The following is a 24,082-nucleotide window of genomic DNA, read 5'->3' as shown; positions in this document are numbered from 1 at the left end:
TAGTAAGGAAGGCACGTATTGCATGGTGCACTGGGTGTTATACACAACTAATGAATCATCGAGCCTTACATCGGAAACCGGGGATGTACTGTATGGTGACTAACATAATATAATAAAAAATCATTAAAAAAAAATCTTTTCAGGGGCGCCTGGGTGGCACAGAGGTTAAGCGTCTGCCTTCGGCTCAGGGCGTGATCCCGGCGTTCTGGGATCGAGCCCCACATCAGGCTCCTCCGCTATGAGCCTGCTTCTTCCTCTCCCACTCCCCCTGCTTGTGTTCCCTCTCTCGCTGGCTGTCTCTCTCTCTGTCGAATAAATAAATAAAATCTTTAAAAAAAAAAAAATCTTTTCATGGTTCCCCATAATAATTTCAATAAAAACCAAACTCCTTCAACTTGGTCTAAAAGCCATGAAGAATTAACTTGCTATTCATTTTCTAAATTCGTTTCATGCCACTACCTCCCTTGTTCACCATAATCTAGTAACACTGGCCTGTTTTCAATTATGTTAACATATTAATTCTTTCCTATCTCATGGCCTGGAATAGTCATCATCTCAACTCCTCACCACGGTTACACTTGCTTCAGGTTAACTCTAAAATTTAAGTTCCCAGGGAGGTATTCACGGATCTCCAAATTCAAAGTCCACTATTTCACTACTTTCTTTCCTAGAACCCATTCATTTATTTATAGCAATATCCCATTTATCTATATTACACACACAGACACACACACACACACACATGTATATACTGAGCCAAGAACATGGCTGTCTGGTTTATCACTAAATCATTCCAAACACCAAGCACAGAGTCTGACACATAATCTGTATTTAAAAGACACTTACTGAGTAAGTCAATCAGTGACGAATGAATGAGTGATTTTAGTTGTGACTCTCACCTCAGGGCCTAAGAGAAAATATATTGCTCCACTATTCTCCACACCATCACTGCCTTGCCTGGGAAATTATCTTATTTAAATGACAGCTTAAACATCAAGTAGTTGAAGGGTAACAGGCCCAACAATTACAAATAAGAAATGAACACAATTATGAAGATCCCCCTCCACAGGAGTTACAAGTTTCAATATACTCATTAGGAGTGCAAGCTCACAAATACCTAATGGTGCATAAAGACACCATGAGGCCTCTGTTAAGGCTCATGGATGCAGAGAAGAGAAAATTTCAACAAACTACATAATGAAATAGTGGGTTTAAGATATACTGATGCTATCCTTCAGATTTAAAAAAACTATTAGAAGGGACTGATATTGATTTTATCTATAAGAGGAAACCAACGAAAATATCACATAAGAGTAATATGTTGCAAGGTAGAATCTGAAAGTTAGTATCTTTATAAAATGTCTCCGTCTCCAACCGTTACTGATTAAGAGCCTCCATAAACTACAGAGAAGGCAGTGTGACAGGGCTGATAATATATATAGTAAAGAAAACACTTTTACCCTGAAAGCATATTAATGAGAAATTTACTGACCTTTACCCCATATTTTACTTTCCCAGCATAATGCTTTATGATGAAAGCAGGCTCCATCACGGCTGGAAATTCAATGTAAGAATTCTCTTCATGTTGATGCTTAAATTTATCTAGCAATGTTTGATTTGTAGCCTGTGGAAAGCTGAATTAAAAACAAAAAACAAAAATACTAAAGAAAGATGCAGCTGTTAATACAGTCTTTTTTAATACATTATAATCATATTGCCATCTAAAACATTTATAGCAAATTACAATGAGTTTTCACTTACGTTATCTAATCTGACTCTCCTAACAAGCTAAAAAGTGAGTATAAGAAGGACCGGTGTTTTATAGATGAGGGATCAAAAGTCACGATTTGCCCAAACTCACACTTTGCAAGAAGCAGAACTAAGAAATACTTAGCTCGGGTTGCACTGTGTGGCACTTCTGTAAAACCCATAGGATAATAAAACTCAAATGATACATTGTTTGAGGCCAAGAACTTCCAAACAAAAAATGATCTCTCAATTTGGACAGGTCTTAAGCCCATAGTCATTTTCTGTTTTCCTCTTTCTTCGTATATAAATTAAGTAGCAATTTTCTTACCTGTACCAGTAACTACATAATTTTATACTATATTATTATTTCAAATATGTCTCAATGGGTTTATACTCATTGATGAGCATTTTATATCTAGGGATTATTCAAGTGATACCTATTAAGAAACAATTACATGATAGCAAATACAGGAATATAAAAGTTTAGGGGGCACTTGGGTGGCTCAGTTGGTTAAGTGGCTGCCTTTGGCTCAGGTCATGATCCCAGGGACCTGGGATTGAGCCTCTCATCATGTTCCCTGCTCAGCAGGGAGCCTGCTTCTTCCTCTCCTCCCCACCCGTGCTGTCACTATCTCTGTTGGTTTCTCTATCTCTCTCTCTCTCTCAAATAAATAAATAAATAAATAAATAAAATCTTTAAAACTTAATTTCCAACTCTTGATTTCAGGTCGGGTCATGATCTTGGGGTCCTGGGGTTGAGCCCCACATCAGCTCTACACTCAGTGCAGTCTTCTTGTCCCTCTCCCTCTTCTCTCTCTCAAATAATAAATAAATAAATAAATAAATAAATAAATAAATAAATAAATAAATAAATAAATAAATAATTTTTTTGAGTTCAGAAAAGGAAAAAATCACTAGTGGTTGGGAATAATGAAAAGATTCAAAGAAGAGATAGGAGACAATTATGAGCTAAATGTTAACCGTCGGGTAGGAGTTTCAAATAGAGGAAATATCACTGACAGAAAAAGGAGAAAGTAAGAATATTTCAGAGACTAGTTTCATTTCATCACAGTTGAAATAATGAGAAATAATGTGACATGAGGTTGCAAAGATGCTGAATACAAAATCTGTGTAAAAATGAATTCCAAAATTACAACAAAAATAGTTAATTACGTTGTATGTCTCAGAATCAGGAAAGAGAATGGCCTTTGATGTCAGATGGTCATAGTTTTGATTACCAGTTCTGTATGTGACATACGGCAAGCTTTAAGAACTAGTTTCCGTTAATGAGTACAAGGAGGTATCGCAGTGTTAACAGAATTAAATAACACTAGTAAAAACATCTAATAATAGGGAGGACATCCTATATGGAGGACATAAATGTTACCTACTTTCTAATGCTGCCAACACTGACATTTTCCTATTCATCTAGGCCTGTTTTTAAATTCAAATACCCTTCCTCAAAACATCTGCATCGTCCAGCTCTCCCTGTCCATTCCAGAACTCTAAAGCCATTCTAGAAGGGACTATCACTTTGCGATTTGAAACAGAGAGTACAGCAACAGCCTCTGCAGTAGTCTCAGTACTCTAATCTTACCTTGTTTCAAGGCATCAAGTCAAAATATCAAAATTTTCCTATAATACTGCTTTAATCATGTGCCTCCCCTACTCAGAAAAATTTATGGATCACCAAGGCAGAGACTGAATCAAAGCTCCTAAGCCTAGACCCAACTCAACCCCTGCAAACTTATGCTTCACTACTTCACAGCAGGATGCTCTTCCTCAGGAAGGATACTCATCTCATTGTCTCTAAGTAATCCTCTGAATAATCAAAAAGCTTGTGATTTCTTTTTCTCTTACTTTTTCAAATGGAGAAAAGAAATTTTCAAAGAAAGATGTATATGAAAACAGTTCTTATTCCAAAAAAAGGAAAGCTCTCCATATGTCCTATGTTCAACAAACACTTGTGGATACACACTACAATATCAGGCAAAAGAACTTGGAACAGAGGCAAATTAGACATTATTGTGCGTTTCAAAGCTCTTCCATCTAGTGTTCCCCAAAGGCTATCTGCCAGGGTAGCCTTACATTAATGTTTCTTTAGCGTTCAAAAATACCAATACCTGGGGCACCTGGGTGGCACAGCGGTTAAGGGTCTGCCTTCAGCTCAGGGCATGATCCCGGCGTTATGGGATCGAGCCCCACATCAGGCTCTTCTGCTATGAGCCTACTTCTTTCTCTCCCACTCCCCCTGCTTGTGTTCCCTCTCTCGCTGGCTGTTTCTATCTCTGTCGAATAAATAAATAAAAAATCTTAAAAAAAAAACAAAACCCAATACCTAGACCCCATTCCTGTGATTCTACTGAAGTGATGCTAGGCTAATGATGATCAGTACTATTTCCAAGTTCCCCAGGTAATTCTTATGAGCAGGCAAGACTGACAAAATGCTGTCCTATATGAATGCTCTGATCTTAACTTCATTTTGTTAAGTCTGGAGTGGAAGTCTGAGATTCTGCATTTCTAACAAGCGTCGAGGTGCTGCCAGTCCTGCCGTCAACAGATCACACTTTGAATACCGAAGGAAAGACTGGTAACACTCCTAACATCCTGCTCATACCTAACTTTGCTTACTCTACTCCTTCTTTCTAAATTTCATGCGGCATCCTTTACAATCAAGCTTAAATACCTTGCCCAAGGTCAAACAGCCAAGAGATAACAGACAAGATTAAACAAGACTTCTAACCTCAAACCCATGCACCTAAAGCACTATAAACAATACTGAATGAGGTAGGAACACTGCTAAGGATATATTTCATGAAATATATTTCCTATAGAACAAAACCATTTTTAGAGGAAAACTACTCCAAGTGGTTCCCAAAATAGCTCTTCCTAAATGTGACCAATCTATTTTCAACCTATCTCTGGCAGAGAGAAAACATCTCATTCATTCTGGAATGTTAAAGCGTAGAGCAAAGTGGTCCATTTACAAGAGGAGGTAAAAACAACAGGACTGACACATAAAGTGAAGAAAATAATAATAGAATTTATAAAAAGTTTTTTATGGAGGACTGAATATAGACACATAATTGAAACAACAATTAAGAAGTTGTTCAGTGCAGGGGTAGCTGGGTGTCTCAGTTGGTTATGCATCTGCCTTCCGCTCAGGTCATGATCCCGGGGTCCTGGGATCGAGCCCCGGGTAGGGTTCCCTGTTCAGCAGGGAGTCTGCTTCTCCCTCTCCCTCTGCCCCTCCTCACCACACATGCTTGCTCTCTCTCAAATAAATAAAATCTTTTTTTAAAAAAAAGAGGTTATTCAGTCTAGTCTCCTACCAACAACAATACCCTGACAGATGATACAAAAGACTTATATAATGGGAAATTTTATCACTTTATAAAGCAGCTGCTAATCAGCTCTAATGATTAGAAAATTCTTTCTTACACTGAGCCAAAATCTGTCTCTCTGTAATTTCTGCTACATGGCTTACCCCCAGGAACTTCTGGGTAATGGCAGAGTTGATATTCTCTTATTGGGCAATATTTATATCTATGTGAGGTAGCAAGTGACCAGGGAAATAGTCTTTGTATTATAAGATGTGAACTTAAAATATTTTACGTAAGGAAGGACAGGCCAGACAAGAACCCTTTCCTCTATTCATGTTTTAATTATATACTCAACTACCTCAACTGCTGCTCACAACCACTTTAAGATATACAGCAGACAGCATTATCATTTCTCATTATCATTTCCTTTTTACATGCAAAAAACTAAGAACCAAGAATATTCAGAGATTTGCCAAAGGTAGCTAATAGAGATGGAATGCAACCCTGAACTTCTGACTCTATAGCCTATTACAGAGAAACATTATAGGACAATACTTCAAAGCACAAGCTAATCAGTCCATCACTTACTACCTATATGATCTTTTTCTAGACTTGCTTAAACTTTGTTCTTTTTGTTATCATAAAATACCTCAAGCAAATAGAACTGCTTAATATTTTGACATCAACCACAATAATTCTCAACACTGAATATCAAAATCACTGATGAAGCTTTTCAAAATAAAATACACCAGAGGTAAGGTATGTGAGCAGTTAAGAACCACTAACTTTACAATTTTATAAAAGATAGTAAGTTTTCAGGCATATAGAGCAATACAAAAAAACTTTTACATGACTTTGTAGATAACATATTTTGTGTTAATTGCATTTTAATTCATTTAGATTAATGGAAATAGAGTAGTGACAGAGTGGGTAGATGTAACTGTTAGCATTCTCCTTTTTAATACATTTTGCATTCTACCATATTACTTTATATTTTTAGGTAGCAATTTCTATGTTTATGGCGTATTAATAGGGTGACATACAACTTATCATACAAACCAGCATATTTGGGAATAAAAGTAGGCACCTTTAATAACTAAACTGGACAAGCATAAACTTTAGTTTGTCCCATTCAAACCTGATAACGTATGGTCATCCCACCTATGACAGTGAATCCTCAATATTTTATATCTTACTTCAATGGGTATAATATGTATAGCTAGAAATCAAGCGACCTAATTCAGCTACTTAATATTTTGGTAAAAAGTGACAGAAAACTCACACACTCTCCATCACTTCAGTTTCTCCAGTCCTAGATTTGCCATCTTATAGGATAATTTAACTATAAATAATACTTTATAGAGCACTGAAAACTTTCTGGAGGATGCAATATGAAGTTTTATTTCTGAAGCTTATATATACGTTTGGTAGACTACACAGGGCTAACAAAGGATGTCAAATACTTGCCATATGTTGCTACTTACCACCTGCACAACTGTGGCAGACATCACTAATCTATCATGATATTCTTTTCTGCTAAACATGAAAACTACAAACACATCTCATATAAAACTCAATTCAAGAAGAAAGGAACATGCAACAATAAAAAAAATATGCCAATAAATTTAACATCAGAGTAACTCTGTAGAAGAATCTGGAAAAAATGCATTCAATATTAAAGTTCACCCAATTTTCCTAGAAACATACACACATAATAAAATGCACACAAGGGAAACTCTGGCTCCTTATCTGATTATGTAAGAAGAAAATTCAAGACTTAAAAGGATATGAAAGCCTAAATGGCCAATAACAAAATTAAAAGAATCATACTCACTTGCTTTCTTCATCCAAAAGATGGAGCAGACCTGTTGGTTTCTTGCTAATAAGATTTATGCAACAAGTATTATCAATATAATCTATATTGTGCCAGCTGATACCTTCAGTTCTATACTCTTCCTAGGAAATAAATTCACAATTTATTCATCTTGCAGAAAATAATAGGTATACGATAATAAAGACTGAAAAGCTTTTGACAGGCTTAAAAGAACAAAACTTTTCCCTTTTATTTTTTTTTAAGATTTTATTTATTTATTTATTTGACATAGAGACAGCCAGTGAGAGAAACAGCCAGTGAGAGAGAGACAAGCAGGGGGAATGGGAGAGGAAGAAGCAGGCTCCCAGCAGAGGAGCCCAACGTGGGGCTCAATCCCAGAACGCCAGGATCACGCTGAGCCGAAGGCAGATGCTTAACGACTGAGCAACCCCGGCGCCCCTAAAACTTTTCCCTTTTAAATCACTAATCTACACAATGAAGAATGTATAATTTCAGTTATATTAAATCTTCATTACAGTATATGTCTATTTTCATTAAAAAGTACATACAACCAAGTTTTTTGTGTTACAATTCTATTTGTATGCTATTCAGGTGAAAATTTAGGGCTAGATTTGTTTTAGCTGCACTATCTCAGGACTGCACTAAAGAAAAATATAAAATGAAGCCTAATTTCTCCCACATGACCCTAAACCATCAAAAAGGACCGAATATTTGTTGGATTATCAACAATGAATTTAATGAAACAGTGTCTGGGAAAAGTAAAAACATCACCTCCAGTGATCACTGATATCATATGGAATTCATACATACTTCGTTTGGCAAAATAAAACCCTCAGGGGAAGAAAAAAAAAAAACCCTTAGAAAATGTTTTTTAAAAAAAGTTTCAAATCCAAGATTTTAAAAAGTCAAAGCTCAGGCGTTGAACTATTCAACTATTAAGCCCCTATTGTTGTTTACTTCTTCTCTGTACTGGGAAATAATCTTATATTCGTACTTGTGATGCTTTTATTTTATTTTATTTAATGATTTTTTATTATATTATGTTAGTCACCATACAGTACATCCCCGGTTTCCGATGTAAGGCTCGATGATTCATTAGTTGTGTATAACACCCAGTGCACCATGCAATACGTGCCCTCCTTACTACCCATCACCGGTCTATCCCATTCCCACACCCCCCTCCCCTCTGAAGTCCTCAGTTTGTTTCTCATAGTCCATTGTCTCTCATGTTTCATTCCCCCTTCTGATTACCCCCCCTTTCTTTATCCCTTTCTTCCCCTACCGATCATCCTAGTTCTTATGTTCCATAGATGAGAGAAATCATATGATAGTTGTCTTTCTCTGCTTGACTTATTTCACTTAGCATTATCTCCTCCAGTGCTGTCCATGTTGTAGCAAATGTTGAGAACTCGTTCTTTCTGATAGCTGAGTAATATTCCATTGTATATATGGACCACAACTTCTTAATCCAGTCATCTGTTGAAGGGCATCTCGGCTCCTTCCACGATTTAGCTATTGTGGACATTGCTGCTATGAACATTGGGGTGCATATGGCCCTTCTCTTCACTACGTCTGTATCTTTGGGGTAAATACCCAGTAGTGCAATGGCTGGATCATAGGGTTGTGATGCTTTTAAACTGTTTTTCAAAACAAGGCCGCTGACAATCTAAAAAAGGTAAGTTTCTACACTGCAAGAATATTTAGGCACCAAGTAAATACCCCGGTTGGCTGAGGACTTTAGTATGCACTGATAACATTCGCACACTTCTCTACAAATATGGTGGTTTTGCAAATTAGTGATTTTTTTCTTATTAAATAAGACCGGTATAATATAAACTGTAGTTACTCTAATTTGGAAAGGTAAATGTCTGTGTTCACTTCAGCAGCACATATATATTAAAACTGGAAGATCAGCATGGCACCTGCACAAGAATGACACACAAATTTAGGAAAGGTAAATGCTTAATTCTTTTCTTTTAATTAATAATTTCACAAGAAAGGAGTTGCTATATAAAGGTCACCCTGTGCAATACTAAGAAAGTTTTTTTGTCCTGTTTCTTCTTTTTTGTAGCATGGTTAACAAGCATATGCATTCTTATAGACGTTAATACAGCAGTCCAAAATCCTTTCTCATCTCCTCTTCCCAATGACAACTCACACCCCCTTGCCAAAGTTAACTATTATCCTAACTTCTAGTAACACTAATAAGATTCATCTGTTTATAAATCTAAACAGAGCCATACAATATATATTCTTTCCATTTTGCTTTTTTTTACTCAACATTAGTTTCAGAGACACATCAAGGTTATAGAATGCATCTGAAGTTCATCCATTTTTTAACCCTTTATTTACATTCAATTTAGTTCATATATAGTGTAGTATTAGTTTCAGGGGTAGAATTTAGTGATTCAACAGTTGCATAAAACACCCGGGGCTCATTACATCAAGTGCCCTCCTTAATGCCCATCACCCAGTTACCCCAGCTCCCCTACCCACCTCCCCTCCAGCAACCCTCGGTTTGTTTCCTACAATTCAGCATCTCTTATGGTTTGCTTCCCTCTCATTTCGTTTTTCCTTTCTTTTCCCATGTTCATCTGTTTTGTTTCTTAAATTCTACTACATATGAGTGAAATCATGGTATTTGTCTTTCTCTGACTTATTTTGCTTAGCATCCATTTTAATTGCTGTAGGGCAGGGGCTGTGGAACATCATATTCACTCATTTATGCTTTATCTATGGCTGCTTTCTCAATGTATTAGTAGCATTGAGACTATATGGCTCCAAAATCTTAAAAGACTCATTTGTCTGGTCCTTTACAGAAAAAGTATGCCAAATCTGTGAAAGAGTATTAGTTCTCAAACTTTAACATTCAACAGAATCACATAAAGGATTTATTAAAACACAAACCACTGGGCCCCAGGCCCAGAATTTCTCAATAGGCAGGTTCAGAGTGAGGTCCAACATTTACATTTCTAAAAAGTTGCTAGGTGATGCTACCAGTAGGGATAGGAGAAAAATACTCTGAAAACCAATGCTGTGCAGTATTTACATACAATTTATTCATGCACTGCACTATTGATAGACATTACAGTTATCTCTAATTTTTAGCCATTAAAAGTGCCATTACTAACATTTATGCTCAAATCTTTTAGTGTGTATTTATATGCATTTTGAGAGTGAAAACACAGGCTTATAAACTACACATGTATAACCTCAGCAAATACAGAAAAGGACCTTGCTAAAGTACATGTACCACTGTATGCAACCAACACCCGTGTATGGGACTTTCCCATGAACAGTATCTCTAATATCTGTATTATCAGTTTTTTTCATTTCATTCTCATGAATGCCTAGGGGTATCTCACTGTGGTTTTAATTTTAATTCTCTGATGACTAATAAGTGAAAAATCTTTTGCAATGTTTACCATCCATTTGGATGTCCTCACATGTCTATTTTCATAATAAAAACTCTGAGGAAAAATCCCTGCTTTATTCTCAGTCTTAGGGGGAAAGCACTTAGTCTATTTACATTAAGTATGATATTTATAGATTTTTCTAAATGCTCTTTATCCGGAAGTTCCCTTCTATACCTAGATTGCTAAGGATTTTTTAAAAAATGAATGGTTATGTAATTTTATCAACTGCTTCTATTGAAATCACCATAAGATTTTTTCCCCATTTTGTTAATAGATGAATTAAATCAATTGATGATTAGATATAAAACACACCAGGAAAAAACTCCACTTGGTCTGATATATTATCATTTTACATATCTTGCTGGATTTAGTTTGCTAACATTTTAGAATTTTTTAATCTATGATATACTGTATGGTGACTAACAAAATAAAAAATCTTAAAAAAATTTTTAATCTATGCTTATGAGTGAAACTGACTTTAATTTCCACTTCTAATAATATCCTTAACAGATCTGGGTATCAGTATTATCTTAGCCCCATAAAATGCATTTGGAATTATCCCCTCTTTTTCAATTCCACATAAGAATATATCTCAAACTGATACTAATTCTTACGATGTTGGCAGAATTCACCAATGGAGCCATCTTGGTTTACAATGTTTATAGAAAGGCTTTAATTACACATTCAAAATTTTTAATAGTTATAAGAATCAGATTTTGTATTTCTTCTGTGACAGTTTTGAAAATATTTTTTTCATATCATTTCATAAGTGCAGTTTATGGACATAAAGCTGTTTAGTGTATACTATAATCTTTTTAATGTGTGTAGTAGCATCCACAATGATGTCCTCTTTATAACCGGAATTCTGGTTATTTATATCACTGTCTTTCTCTGGCGCTCCCTTGGATGAATTTTGTGAGGGGTCTTATTAGTCATTTCAAAGTATTACTTTTGACTTTGTTGATCTTCCATGGAGTATTTGTTTTCACTCTTATTTAATTTCCTCTCATATCTTCATTATTTCCTTCTTTATACTTTCCTTTGGTTTAGTTTACAGATCTTTTTCCAATTTGGTGGGATGGATATTTATACATATCGTTGCTCTTCAATTTTAAAATATTCTAACAACTACAAAACTTTCCTCTATATACACCTTTGCTAATAATCACACAAGTTTTAAGATGCAACATGTTCATTCAGTTCAGTATATTTTATTCAACCTCTATGTAGAAGTACATTATTTAATTTTTACCCATAAAGGTACTTTCCAGATCTCTTTTGATTGTTGGTTTCAGGCATAACTTCTTCTTTTTTTTATAATAATATTTTTCTATTATATTATGTTAGTCACAATACAGGACATCCCTGGTTTTTGATGTAAAGTTCCATGAATCATTAGTAGCGTATAACACCCAGTGCACCATGCAATACGTGCCCTCCTTAATACTCATCACCAGCCTATCCCATTCCCCCACCCCCCCCGAAGCCCTCAGTTTGTTTCCCAGAGTCCAGAGTCTCTCATGCTTCATTCCTCCTTCTGAATACCTCCCCTTTCTTTATCCCTTTCTTCTCCTACCAATCTTCCTACTTCTTATGTTACATAAATGAGTGAAACCATAGGATAATTGTCTTTCTCTGCTTGACTTATTTTGCTTAGCATTATCTCCTCTACTCCCGTCCATGTTGCAACAAATGTTGAGAAATCATTCTTTTTGATGGCTGAGTAATATTCCATTGTATATATGGACCACATCTTCTTAATCCAATCATCTCTTGAAGGGCATGTCGGCTCCTTCCAAGATTTAGCTATTGTGGAGACTGCTACTATGAACATTGGGGTGCATACGGCCCTTCTCTTCACTACATCTCTATCTTTGCGGTAAATACCCAGTAGTGCAAAGGCTGGATCATAGGGTAGCTCAATTTTTAACTATTTAAGGGACCTCCACACTGTTTTCCAGAGTGGCTGTACCAACTTGCATTCCCACCAACAATGTAGGAGGGATCCCCTTTCTCCACATCCTCTCCAACAATTGTTTCCCGCCTTGTCCATTTTTGCCATTCTAACTGGTGTAAGGTGGTATCTCAGTGTGGTTTGGATTGGAAACTCCCTGATGGCTAATGATTTTGAACATTTTTTCATGTGTCTTTTAGCCATTTGTATGTCTTCATTGGAAAAGTGTCTGTTCATATCTTCTGCCCATTTTTTTATTTGATTATTTGTTTCTCATGTATTGAGTTTGAGAAGTTCTTTGTAGATCTTCGATACCACTCTTTTATCTGTAGTGTCATTTGCAAATAACTTCTCCCATTCCGTGGGCTGCCTCTTAGTTTTTTTGACTGTTTCCTTGGCTGTGCAGAAGCTTTTTATCTTGATGAAGTCCCACAAGTTCATTTTATCTTTTGTTTCTCTTGCCTTTGGAGATGTGTCATGAAAAAGGTTGCTGTGGCCGATGTCAAAGAGGTTGCTGCCTATGCTCTCCTCTAGGATTTTGATGGATTCCTGTCTCACATCGAGGTCTTTCATCCATTTAGAGTTTATCTTTGCGTATGATGTGAAACAGTGGTCATGTTTCATTCTTTTCCATGTAGCTGACCAATTTTCCCAGCACCATTTACTGAAGAGACTGTCTTTATTTCACTGGATGTTTTTTCCTGCTTTATCAAAGATTAGTTGCCCAAAGAGCTGACAGTCCATTTCTGGAGTCTCTAGACTGTTCCATTGGTCTATGTGTCTCTTTTTGTGCCACTACCATGCTGTCTTTGTGATCACATCTTTGCAGTACAGCTTGAAATCCAGCATTGTGATGCCCCCACCTTTGTTTTTCCTTTTCAACAATTCCTTGGCGATTCGGGGCCTTTTCTGGTTCCACACAAATTTAAGGGCTGTTTGTTCCAGTACTTTGAAAAATGTCATTGGTATTTTGATTGGGATAGCACTGAAAGTGTAGATTGCTCTGGGTAGCATGGACATTTTAACTATGTTAATTCTTCCGACCCATTAGAATGGAACATTTTTCCATGTTTTTGTGTCTTCTTCAATGTCTTTCAAGAGTGATTTGTAGTTTCTAGAACATAGATCCTTTACGTATCTGGTTAATTCCAAGATAACGTATGATTTTTGGTACTACTGTAAATGGGATGGATGCCCTAATTTCTCTTTCTTCAGTCTCATTGTTCGTGTATAGAAATGCAACTGATTTCTGAGCACTGATTATGTATCCCGCCACATTACTGAATTGCTCTATAACTTCTAGTAGTTTCGGAGTGGATTCTTTTGGGTTTTCCATATAGAGTATCATGTCATCTGCAAAGAGAGACAGTTTGACTTCTTCTTTGCCGATTTGGATACCTTTGATCCCTTTTTGTCGTCTGATTGCTGTTGCAAGGACTTCTAGTACTATGTTGAATAATAATGGTGAGAGTGGGCATCCTTGTCTTGTTCCTGATCTTAAGGGAAAGGCTTCCAGCTTTTCCCCATTGAGAATGATATTTGCTGTAGGCTTTTCATACATGGTTTTTATGAGATTGAGGAATGTACCCTCTATCCCTACACTCTGAAGGGTTTTAATCAGGAAAGGATGCTGTATTTTGTCAAATGCTTTTTCTGCATCTATTGAGAGGATCATATGATTTTTGGCTTTTTTCTTGCTGATAAAATCTATCACACCGATAGATTTGCGAATGTTGAACCACCCTTGCATCCCAGGGATGAATCCCACTTGGTCATGATAGATAATCCTTTTAATGTACTGTTGGATTCTATTAGCAAGGATCTTGTTGAGGAATTTGGCGTCCATATTCATTAGGGAAATCGGTCTGTAATTCTCCTTTTTGATGGGGTCTTTGACTGGTTTGAGGATCAAGGTAATATTGGCCTCATAGAATGAGTTTGGTAGCTTTCCTTCTGTTTCTATTTTTTGAAATAGCTTTAGGAGAATAGGTATTATTTCTTCTTTGAATGTTTGGTAGAATTCCCCGGGAAATCCATCAGGCCCTGGCGTTTTGTTTTTTGGAAGGTTTTTAATCACTGTTTCAATATCTTCATAATTAATTGGTCTGTTTAAAAAAACCAATTTCTTCCTGTTTCAGTCTTGGTAGGTAATAGATTTCCAGGAAGTCCTCCATCTCTTCCAGATTGCTTAATTTATTGGCATAAAGCTGTTGATAAAAGTTCCTAATGATCCTTCCTATTTCATTGGTGTTGGTTGTAAACTCTCCCTTTTCATTCATAATTTTATTAATTTGGGTCCTTTCTCTATTCTTTTGGATAAGTCTTGCCAGTGGCTTGTCTATTTTATTCTTTCAAAGAACCAGCTTCTAGTTCTGTCGATCTGCTCTACTTTGTTCCTGGTTTCTAATTCATTAATCTCTGCTCTAATCTTGATCAGCTGCTTTCTCATGCATGGATTAGGCCTGTTCTTCTGCTGCTATTCCAGCTTCTTGAGGTGAGAATATAAAAACTGCATTTTAGATTTTTCTGTTCTTTTGAGTGAGGCTTGCATGGCTATGTATTTTCCCCTTAGGACTGCCTTTGCAGTGTCCCATAGGTTTTGGACCATTGTGTTTTCGTTCTCGTTGGTCTCCATAAATTGTTTAAATTGATTTTTGATTTCCTGGTTTATCAAATCATTCTTGAACAGGGTGGTTCTTAGTTTCCAAGTGTTTGAGTGTCTCCAAATTTTTCCTTGTGACTGAGGTCCAATTTCAAAGCGTTGTTGTCTGAGAATATGCAGGGAATAATTTCAGTCTTTTGGTATCAGTTGAGACCTGTCTTTTGACCCAGAGCATGGTCTATTCTTGAGAATATTCCATGGGCATTAGAATAGAATGAGTATTCTTTTGTTCTGGGGTATAGTGTTCTATATATATTTATGAGGTCCAACTCCTCTAGTATGGCATTCAAAGCCTTTGTTTCTTTGTTGATTTTCTTCTTAAGTGATCTATCTATTGCCGATAGTGGAGTGTTGAGGTCCCCTACAATTAACGTATTTTTATCTATATGTCTCTTTATTCTGATTAAGAGTTGGTTTGTGTATCTTGCTGCTCCCCTGCTGGAGGCATATATGTTTATAATTGTCATATCCACTTGTTGGATACATCCTTTAAGAATAATATAGTGCCCTTCTGTATCTCTCACTATAGTCTTTAGTTTAAAATCCAGTCTGTCTGATATGAGAATTGCTACCCCAGCTTTCTTTTGAGGTCCATTGGCATGAAAGATGGTTTTCCATCCCTGGATGTATCTTTAGGTTCCAAATGAGTCTCTTGTAGACAGCAAATGGGTGGGTCGTGTCTTTTTATCCAATCTGCAACCCTGTGGCAGGCATTTTATGGGAGCAGTTAGGCCATTCACATTGAGAGTGATTATTGAGAGATATGATTTTAATGATGTCATGTTGCCTGTAGAGTCTTTGTTTCTATAGATTGTGACTTTCTGTCCTGTATCACTCTTGGGGCCCTTTTACTTTTATAGAACCCTCCTTAATATCTCCTGTAGGGCTGGTTTCGTGGTTGCGAAATTGGTCAGTGACTAGAGATTCTGGAAGGTCTTTATCTCTCCATCAATTCTGAATGACAGCCTTATTGGATAAAGGATCCCTGGCTGCATGTTTTTCTCTGAAAGAACTTTAAAAATGCCCCTCCCCAACCCTTTCTCTCATTCCAGGTCTGTGTAGACAGGTCTGACGTAATTCTGATACCTTTGCCTTGGTACGCAAGAAATTTCTTTGCCCTGGCCGCTTTCAGTACTGTATCCTTGGATCTAATATTTGCAAAATGCACTATGACGTGACATAACGTGGCGTAGGTTTGTCATGGTTGAATTTGGGAGGGGTCCTCTCTGCCTCTTGGACATGAATGCTTGTTTCCTTTGCTAGATTAGGGAAGTTTTCAGCTACAATTTGTTCAAATATCTCTTCTAGACCTCTGTTTTTCTCCACCCCCTCGGGGATGCCGATGATTCTGACATTGGAACGTTTCATTGAGTCAGTAATCTCCCGTAACCTACATTCTTGAGATTGGAGTTTTTTGAGCCAAGTTTCTGTTTTAGCTTTCTCTTCTACCATCCCATCCTCCAATTCGCTGATTCGTTCTTCTGCCTCATTTACCCTGGCCATCAGAGCATCTAGTTTTGACTGCATTTGATCCATAGTATTTTTAATTTCTGCCAGATTTGCTCTCATTTCCGCCCTTAGAGATTCTGTATTCTCGTTAATATTTTTGTTAATATTTTTTTCAAGTCTACACGTCATCTTGACCATTGTTACTCTGAACTCCATTTCTGATAACTTGGTAATATCCATATCCATCAGTTCTGTGGCAGAGGCCACAGACTCATTGTCTTTTCTTTGCTGGGGGGGATTTCTCCTTCTCGTCATTCTGATGAGGAGAGGTTGTGGGGTTGTCCAGAGCCCAAATTATTGACCGGGACCCAGGCAGTGTGCTCTTGTTTTATAGGGACCTTAAGGATGTGGGCTTCTTGATTTTTCAGCCTGCCTTCTGGGGTTGCGGCCTGCCGCACCAATACTCAGGCAACCCTGTTTGGGTAGAGTCTCCCTGACCCCTGGGAGGGGGTATGGGGATTGGCACAATGTAAGCCAGTATGTCCGGGCTTTTGTTCTCTGGCGGCTTTCCCTGGTGGTTTGCTGTACCTCTTCTGAGAGTCAGAGCAGCAGTTGCCGAATCCTAGCCTTTATCTCAGAACAGAGGGATCGCAGTCCGTTCTCCAATGAGCTCTTCCGGCCTCTTTAACTCTGTTTCCGTTGGTGCTGCTAAATCCTGCAGTGTCCCGGGTTGTGTGCCCCTCAGCCAGCATCCCAGCCCTCACTTCCAGGGCCGGCACGTCTCTGTCCTTTGTGCTTCTAACACCGCCAGCCGCCCCCACGCGCTCCGGAGCTCCGTTTCAGTGTGTTTCGCGAGCACTCCGGAGCTCCGGTTTTCAGACTGGGCACACGCGTTCCCGGGCTCACGGTCTCAGTCTGCTCTCTCACAGGTGCTGGTCTGCAAGTCCGCCCACTCCCCAGTGCAGGTGACTACCGCTTCCCAGTGCCCGAATGTGGAGGCTCCGTCCCCCTTCCATTTATCTTCCAATATCTGTGCGTGGATTCACAGCTCCCCACTTCGTACCTCAAAACTCAGTGCTGGAGATGTTCATTTATATAGGTCCAAGTGTATCTTCCTACATCTCAGGCTGATTCCGTGGGTGTTCAGGATGGTCTGGTACCTATCCAGCTCAACTCAGGGGACCAGCTGAAAAAGGGGACCCCTACTCCTCTGCCATCTTAACTCTCTTCTCAGACATTACTTCTTTACAGTATTTAAGTATGTGTGGTTTCAATCCTTGAAATTTGATCCTTGTGTTATGGTCCAGTATACGAATAAATTTTACACATTTCGTAAATATGCAGTTATCTATATATGTCAAATAAGTATCTGATTTAAAAATCTTTTAGGGATGCCTGGGTGGTTCAGTCAGTTAAGTGTCTGTCTTTGGCTCAGATCATGATCCCAGGGTCCTGGGACTGAGTCCCTGCTCCTTGATCAGCAGGGAGCCTGCTTCTCCCTCTGCCTGCTGCTCCCCCTGCTTGTGTGTGTGTGCACTCTCTCTCTCTCTGACAAATAAATAAAATCTTTAAAGAAATAAAATAAAAATCTTTTATATCCAAAAAAATTCTTCTATATCCTTATTTGATACAGGCTTGGGCCTAAGGAAACTGGCATTCTAAACTAAAGGCAGGCAGGACTGGGCATCCACAAAAGCACGTGCCATATCCTCTAGGTACTTTAAATAATCTATACCTGGACTGATTTTTTTCTTTTCTCTGCTTATTCTGGTAGCTATTCAGCAAGGTTTGTTAAAACATTCCACAACGATTCCACTATAATTACATGTTTCTTTTTTAATTTTATTAATTTTTGTTTTATATACTTTGAGTCTCTGTTACCAAGGAACCTATAAATTTGGAATTGCATACTTCCTGATCAATTGATCCTTTCACATTATCAAATATTCTTCTTGAAGTCTGGCAATGCTTGAAGTATGATATTAATATAGCTATACCAGCTCTTTTTTGGTTCAGGTTTACTAAGGCCTCTTCTATCCTTCTATTTTTAACTTTTTTATATGTTTATAAAGTATCTTTCTTATAAGTAGCAATTTACTTTTGTTTTATATCCAGTCTGACAATACTTCATTTTTACTTGGAGTAATGAATCCATGTATATTTAACACAATCACTGATATTTTGTGGGATTAAATCAACCATCTTACTATTTGCTATTTGTCCTGCTTTCTTGATATTGATTTTATTCTTCTTTCTTGCTTTCTTTCGGACTACTAGAGTTTTTACTTTACTTGTTCCCTATACTAACTTGACAATTTTATATTCATTTACTATTTGGTGGTTATCCTAAATTGTAACACATATCTTTACTTATCAATGTCAAACAGAAAAAAAAAAAATCTTCTAGAAATTGGCATTTAAGATAAAGGTCTTAGGATACCTTAAATTCCATGTACTATCTCCCTGACTTAAATGCTATTGTACTCATTTTCATTCCACATAAACATTAAACCATAAAAGATATTTTTATCTTTGCCTAATTTAGTTAATATTCATTTAGACTCACCACCACCACCCCGTTTTTACAATGTTCCCTGCTCTTTATTCCTTCCTGCATCTCTGGGCTGCTGTGAGGATAATTTAGCTACTGCCCAAATAACATACTTCAGTTTTAAGGAAAATACCCACTGTCTTCTGTCATTCACTGCTTGCCCTATAAGCCTGAGTTCCAGTCTTATGGTTGCTTCTTTAAGAGTACTGCTCGCTGCTGCCCAGTCCCCAACCTCCAGATGCTTCTCAGATGTTTTCATTGTCTTTGGTTTACGTACAACTGTCTTTGTACTTCCAATGCTTTGAATTTGTACAGCTTCTCAAACGTGTGCTTTTTGGATTTTTTTGTTTTGTGTTTTAAGTTTTGGAAAAATTCTCAACCGTTATCTTTTCAAATATTGTATCTACCCTATTCTCTCTTTTCTCACATACTTCCTTCCAGAATTTCTCTTACACATATGTCAGACCTTTTCACTATGCCCCATATGTCTCTTATACTATTTATATTTTCCTTTTTTCATCAGGCTGGGTATTTTCTTCTGGCCTATCTTCCAAATTACTAATCCTCTCTTAAGCTATATCTAACTGTTTAAAACTATCATTATGTTCTTAATTTCACTCTACCTTTTACTTCTAGATTTTTCTAAACTTGGCGTTTCTTTGTAATTCTTTAGTAAAAAATATTACTTTCAAAAATGTTTCTTGAAACCACTAATACTTTAAAATTCATTTCTGTTAACATTATTTCCTGGATTTCCTATGGTACAGTCAGTCTACTGTCTCACTTCTCTTGGTTCTTACTCATGTTGGTTTCTCTCCATGTTTGTCTTTAAAAAAACAATTCTCAGTTAAAATTTTGAATGCTGGGGATGCCTGGGTGGCTCAGTCAGTTAAATGTCTGCTTTCAGCTCAGGTCATGATCCCAGGGTTCTGGGATCAAGTCCCACATGAGGCTCCTTGCTCAGCAGGGAGCCTGCTTCTCCCTCTGCCTGCTGCTCCCTCTGCTTGTGCTCTCTCTGACAATAAATAAAATCTCTAAAAAAGAAAAAAAAATTGAATGCTGGATCCTATATATGAAAAATCATACAGATAATTTTAGCCCTAGGATGCTCTCTCCCTTCACTGGACAGTGAATTTGCTCTTGGCAGGTGGCTAAGAACATTAGGAATTCTATACTCTTTTAACCCAATTGGAACTGAGAAGATTTTAAACTGGGCTTCAGTCCCTAAGTTACCTGATCTATTTCTGGTTTATCTTTACTTCTAAGATGTAATCTTTTAAGGTCTCAAGCAGAAAGCTTATAGGAGTTACCAGTGGGTTCTTCCTTATTGTTGAATCTGGAGAAAACTCTGTTCATCTTCTCAGATTTTCAAGCCTGGCTCTTTCAGAATCAGCAGCCCTCCACCAGAATAGAGAAATGTCTTTAGCAACAAAGCAGTCCAAAAATGCTGGGCTCATCTCCCTGGGTTTCCTTCGTGCAGATATAAGCCCTGCAGAACTTCACTTATTTAGATGTACCCCAATGCCTTCAAATATATTTTGTTCATTGTTTTTAGGTGTTCTGCAAGGTAATTTGGTTAAAATTTCCTAGTCTGACATCCCCAGAGTGACAGAAACAAAGAAAAAACTCACTAGATTATAAACTCCTCAGATAAGATCCCTACACTCTAAATTTTGTCTTTAATGCCTAGCACAGTATGTGACACACAACTGTTATTCAATTTAGTGATGAGCCAATGACTTGAAGGATAATTCTGAGCAAGTAAAGGAAATAAGAGAGCAGTATTATAAATGACAACAGTAAATATATTTTCAAATCACAGAAAGTTCTTCTGGTCTGTCTCTTATTCCACATTATCTTTACATACACCTTAATTCGGGAATCAGAATCACACACTCACACTACTTCAACTGGCTTATGGATTATGTCTTTCCCTCCAGGTATTTTACCCTCTTTTCAGTCCGTCTTCCATAGTTCAAATCCTTAGCCAAAAATATACTTCAAATTACTCATTTTCTAAAAGAAAAATTCCAATCTCCTCTACATAACATATAAAGCCCACAACTATATGGCCCTAGGATATTTCATAAACTTATCTCCCTCCCTGTTTCACTCTTACATCATGTATTTTAGCTATACTATTTTTAGTTCCTCAAAAGTGCCATGCTATTTTACACCTCACAATTTTAAGGATATTGTTACCTTTGTTAAAAATATCTTCTCCCCATTGATGATCTGGTAAACTCACTCTTCTATTCCAAACTATAGTTCAGAATCACCCCTGGGAAATCTTGGTAGACTTTTAGGAAGGTCTTTATCAACTTCATCCTTTATATCACTACTTTAACCTTCTTTACAATTTTGGCATTTATCATCCTGCAGGGTAATTATTACACCTCTCTCCCATCCTGTCAGACTGGATGGGACATTTTTGGATGAAATTTACTTTAGAATTCAAAATTTTCAAGCTGTTTCCAATTTTGTTAACCGATTTTGTATTCAGTTGAATTTAACAAATACTCATTGCATACCCATCTCATTCTAGGTACCAGAGATACACAAATAAATAAAACAGTTAATATTTAAACTGCCTTAAATCTCTTCTTTCCAGCAATTCTATTTTAAGTGAAAAAACGAGACGGGAGAGAAAGGAAGAATAAAATAGATGAGATGGCAAAGAGGTGAAGGTCTCCAAACTTTCTATACATTATAGCAAAATCATACCCACTACATTAAATTACAGAAGAGAATACTGAATCTTGAAAGGAAAAACAAGACGTATCTTAGAATCTAAGTCTTCTGATCCATAATTCCACTACACTGCCCAAAATTATGATATTCAGGGTAGCAAATAAAGATCACCCACCACCAAGTAGTTCCAAACACACTTTCCATAAACTGTAAGGTTTTATTTTCTATACATGTTTTTAGGCAAAGTATTTCTTATGGCTCCTCAATGTCTAATCTACACTTCTAGAAAAGGTAAAAATAATTTCAGTAATAGAGAATACCTTTTCTCTTCAAAAGCAATTTACTTACTCTTCTGTTTAATGATCCAGAGAGCCACCGACACTTTACTTTGTAAAACACAGCACACAGTCAACAAAATGCATTTCTCCACCACTCCAGTACATATATTTGCAAGAGATAAAAAATACTAGTTTAGCATGATCTAGCTAAAAGAACACTGGGGGGTGCCTGGGTGGCACAGCAGTTAAGCGTCTGCCTTCGGCTCAGGGCGTGATCCCGGCGTTCTGGGATCGAGCCCTACATCAGGCTCCTCCGCTAGGAGCCTGCTTCTTCCTCTCCCACTCCCCCTGCTTGTGTTCTCTCTCTCACTGGCTGTCTCTGTCAAATAAATAAATAAAATCTTTAAAAAAAAAAAAGGAAACCCTGTATCATATGGCTCAAAAACTATACTCTGATTTTTCCTTTGCTAACATTGACATGAAGACTACAATATCTGCATGGAAGTAAAAGATTTAAAATGTTTGTAACTGTGACTCAAAAATTTATATATGTGTATATGTGTGTGAAGATAAGTAGGTGAAACAACAGGAGGGTAGAAAGCATATATGCATTTAAGTACTCACTTGCTCCAATTTAAAAATATGCTGATTGAAGTAGTGTTGTAAACGTTCATTAGCAAAATTGATACAGAACTGTTCAAAGCTGTTATTTTCATAATCTTCAAACCCAAAAATATCAAGAACACCAATGGACAAAGTCTGTGAAACAGGAAAAAAATCATCATGGTTAAAAAATGATGGTCAAATTTATTTCATGAATAATACCCACAATACAGGTAACAAAATGCTCAAAGTTCTTCTACAGCAGTGGAGAGGAAATTTTGGGGAGCTAGCCAAAATATTCCACAAAATAAAAACTATGTTTTCTTTATTCTCCTCTTTTTCTTTTCATCCCAATTATAAAATACAACCAAAATTTTAACACATGTAATACACTGTTTACAGAAATGTTCGAAGCAGGGTTAGTCACCTGTTATCTCAATCTCAGAAATCCCTAAATTCCAAGAGACAAGGAAATAGAAAGAATCACCTATGGGGAAGTAAAAAATAACTTAAAGCTAGGTTTTTTCCTGGCTTTCCCAGGTTATGCAAAGAACACCATTCAAGTTTTCCTATTTTTCACTTCTATAGCCCAACAGAATTCTGCTTTACAAAGCAAGCTAACTAGTATGTTTAATCAGCCTTGTGCAAGCTAAGGATGAAACTGGATATCAGAATATGTGGCTTCTTCAATTTTTAAAACAATCTTTTTAAAGACTTATTTATTTATTTTAGAGAAAGAGAGTGGGGGGAGGGGCGGAGGGGAGAATCCTCAAGCAGACTCCCTGCTGATTGTGGAGCCTGACACAGGGCTCAATCCCACAACCCATGAAATCATGACCTGAGCTAAAACCAAGAGCTGGATGCTCAATTGACTGAGCCACCCAGGTGCCCCCAATTTTTTTTTAATTTTTATTAAAAAAAAAACTGTACAGGGCGCCTGGGTGGCGCAGTCCTTAAGCGTCTGCCTTCGGCTCAGGGCATGATCCCAGCGTTCTGGGATCGAGCTCCACATCAGGCTCTTCTGCTGGGAGCCTGCTTCTTCCTCTCCCACTCCCCCTGCTTGTGTTCCCTCTCTCACTGGCTGTCTCTGTCAAATAAATAAATAAAATCTTTAAAAAAAAAAAACTGTACGAGGTTTACAATGTTAAGAGTTCTAAAAAATTATAACAAAAAACAACAATCCCTTTTTCATTGTCAATTTCTGCTCCCTAAAGTCAACACTCAAATCTTTTATCTATTTGGTATAAATAGTACAGTATTGTATACAAATGCTTATTCCTCTATGTCTTGATATTTTGCTTCTACAAACTATATTCTAACTTCTTACTATGGATAATAAGGATTCAGCTCTAATATTCCCAAACCAGCATTCTTCTCACCACCTTACCTCATTCTTAAAATACAGCTACATGACAATTTTGGTTAAATGAAAACAATTTTTCTCCACTAGTACTAAGAGAGACACTGAGCAAACTAATGTGATAAATACTAAGAGATTATTTTTAAAGATTTATTTTTTTATTTGAGAGAGAGAGAGGGAGAGCACGAGCAGGGAGAGGGGCAGAAGGAGAG

The 24,082-nt window shown here is 37.1% G+C and overlaps 1 protein-coding gene and 1 pseudogene across 9 annotated transcripts in view; one reads left to right on the top strand and one right to left on the bottom strand.

The window, feature by feature from the left end:
• Positions 1-24,082, bottom strand: part of MYO9A (myosin IXA) — a 282,647-nt gene that overhangs the window by 169,173 nt on the left and 89,392 nt on the right. For all 9 annotated transcript variants that reach the window (XM_045795282.2, XM_087856814.1, XM_045795281.2 and 6 more), the window contains 3 exons: positions 22,532-22,666; positions 6,907-7,028; positions 1,493-1,634 (listed from right to left, as the gene is read on the bottom strand). In XM_045795282.2, the coding sequence (XP_045651238.2) occupies positions 1,493-1,634; positions 6,907-7,028; positions 22,532-22,666 (399 nt within the window). The remainder of the gene's footprint in view (positions 1-1,492; positions 1,635-6,906; positions 7,029-22,531; positions 22,667-24,082) is intronic.
• On the top strand, positions 8,777-8,873 carry LOC123790739 (U6 spliceosomal RNA; annotated as a pseudogene).

The sequence above is a fragment of the Ursus americanus genome, chromosome 28 (assembly GCF_024610735.1).
Source record: "Ursus americanus isolate L20-20 chromosome 28, mUrsAme1.1.p, whole genome shotgun sequence".
Taxonomy (NCBI): Eukaryota; Metazoa; Chordata; class Mammalia; order Carnivora; family Ursidae; genus Ursus; species Ursus americanus.
This window is presented reverse-complemented; position numbering and strand designations above follow the sequence as displayed.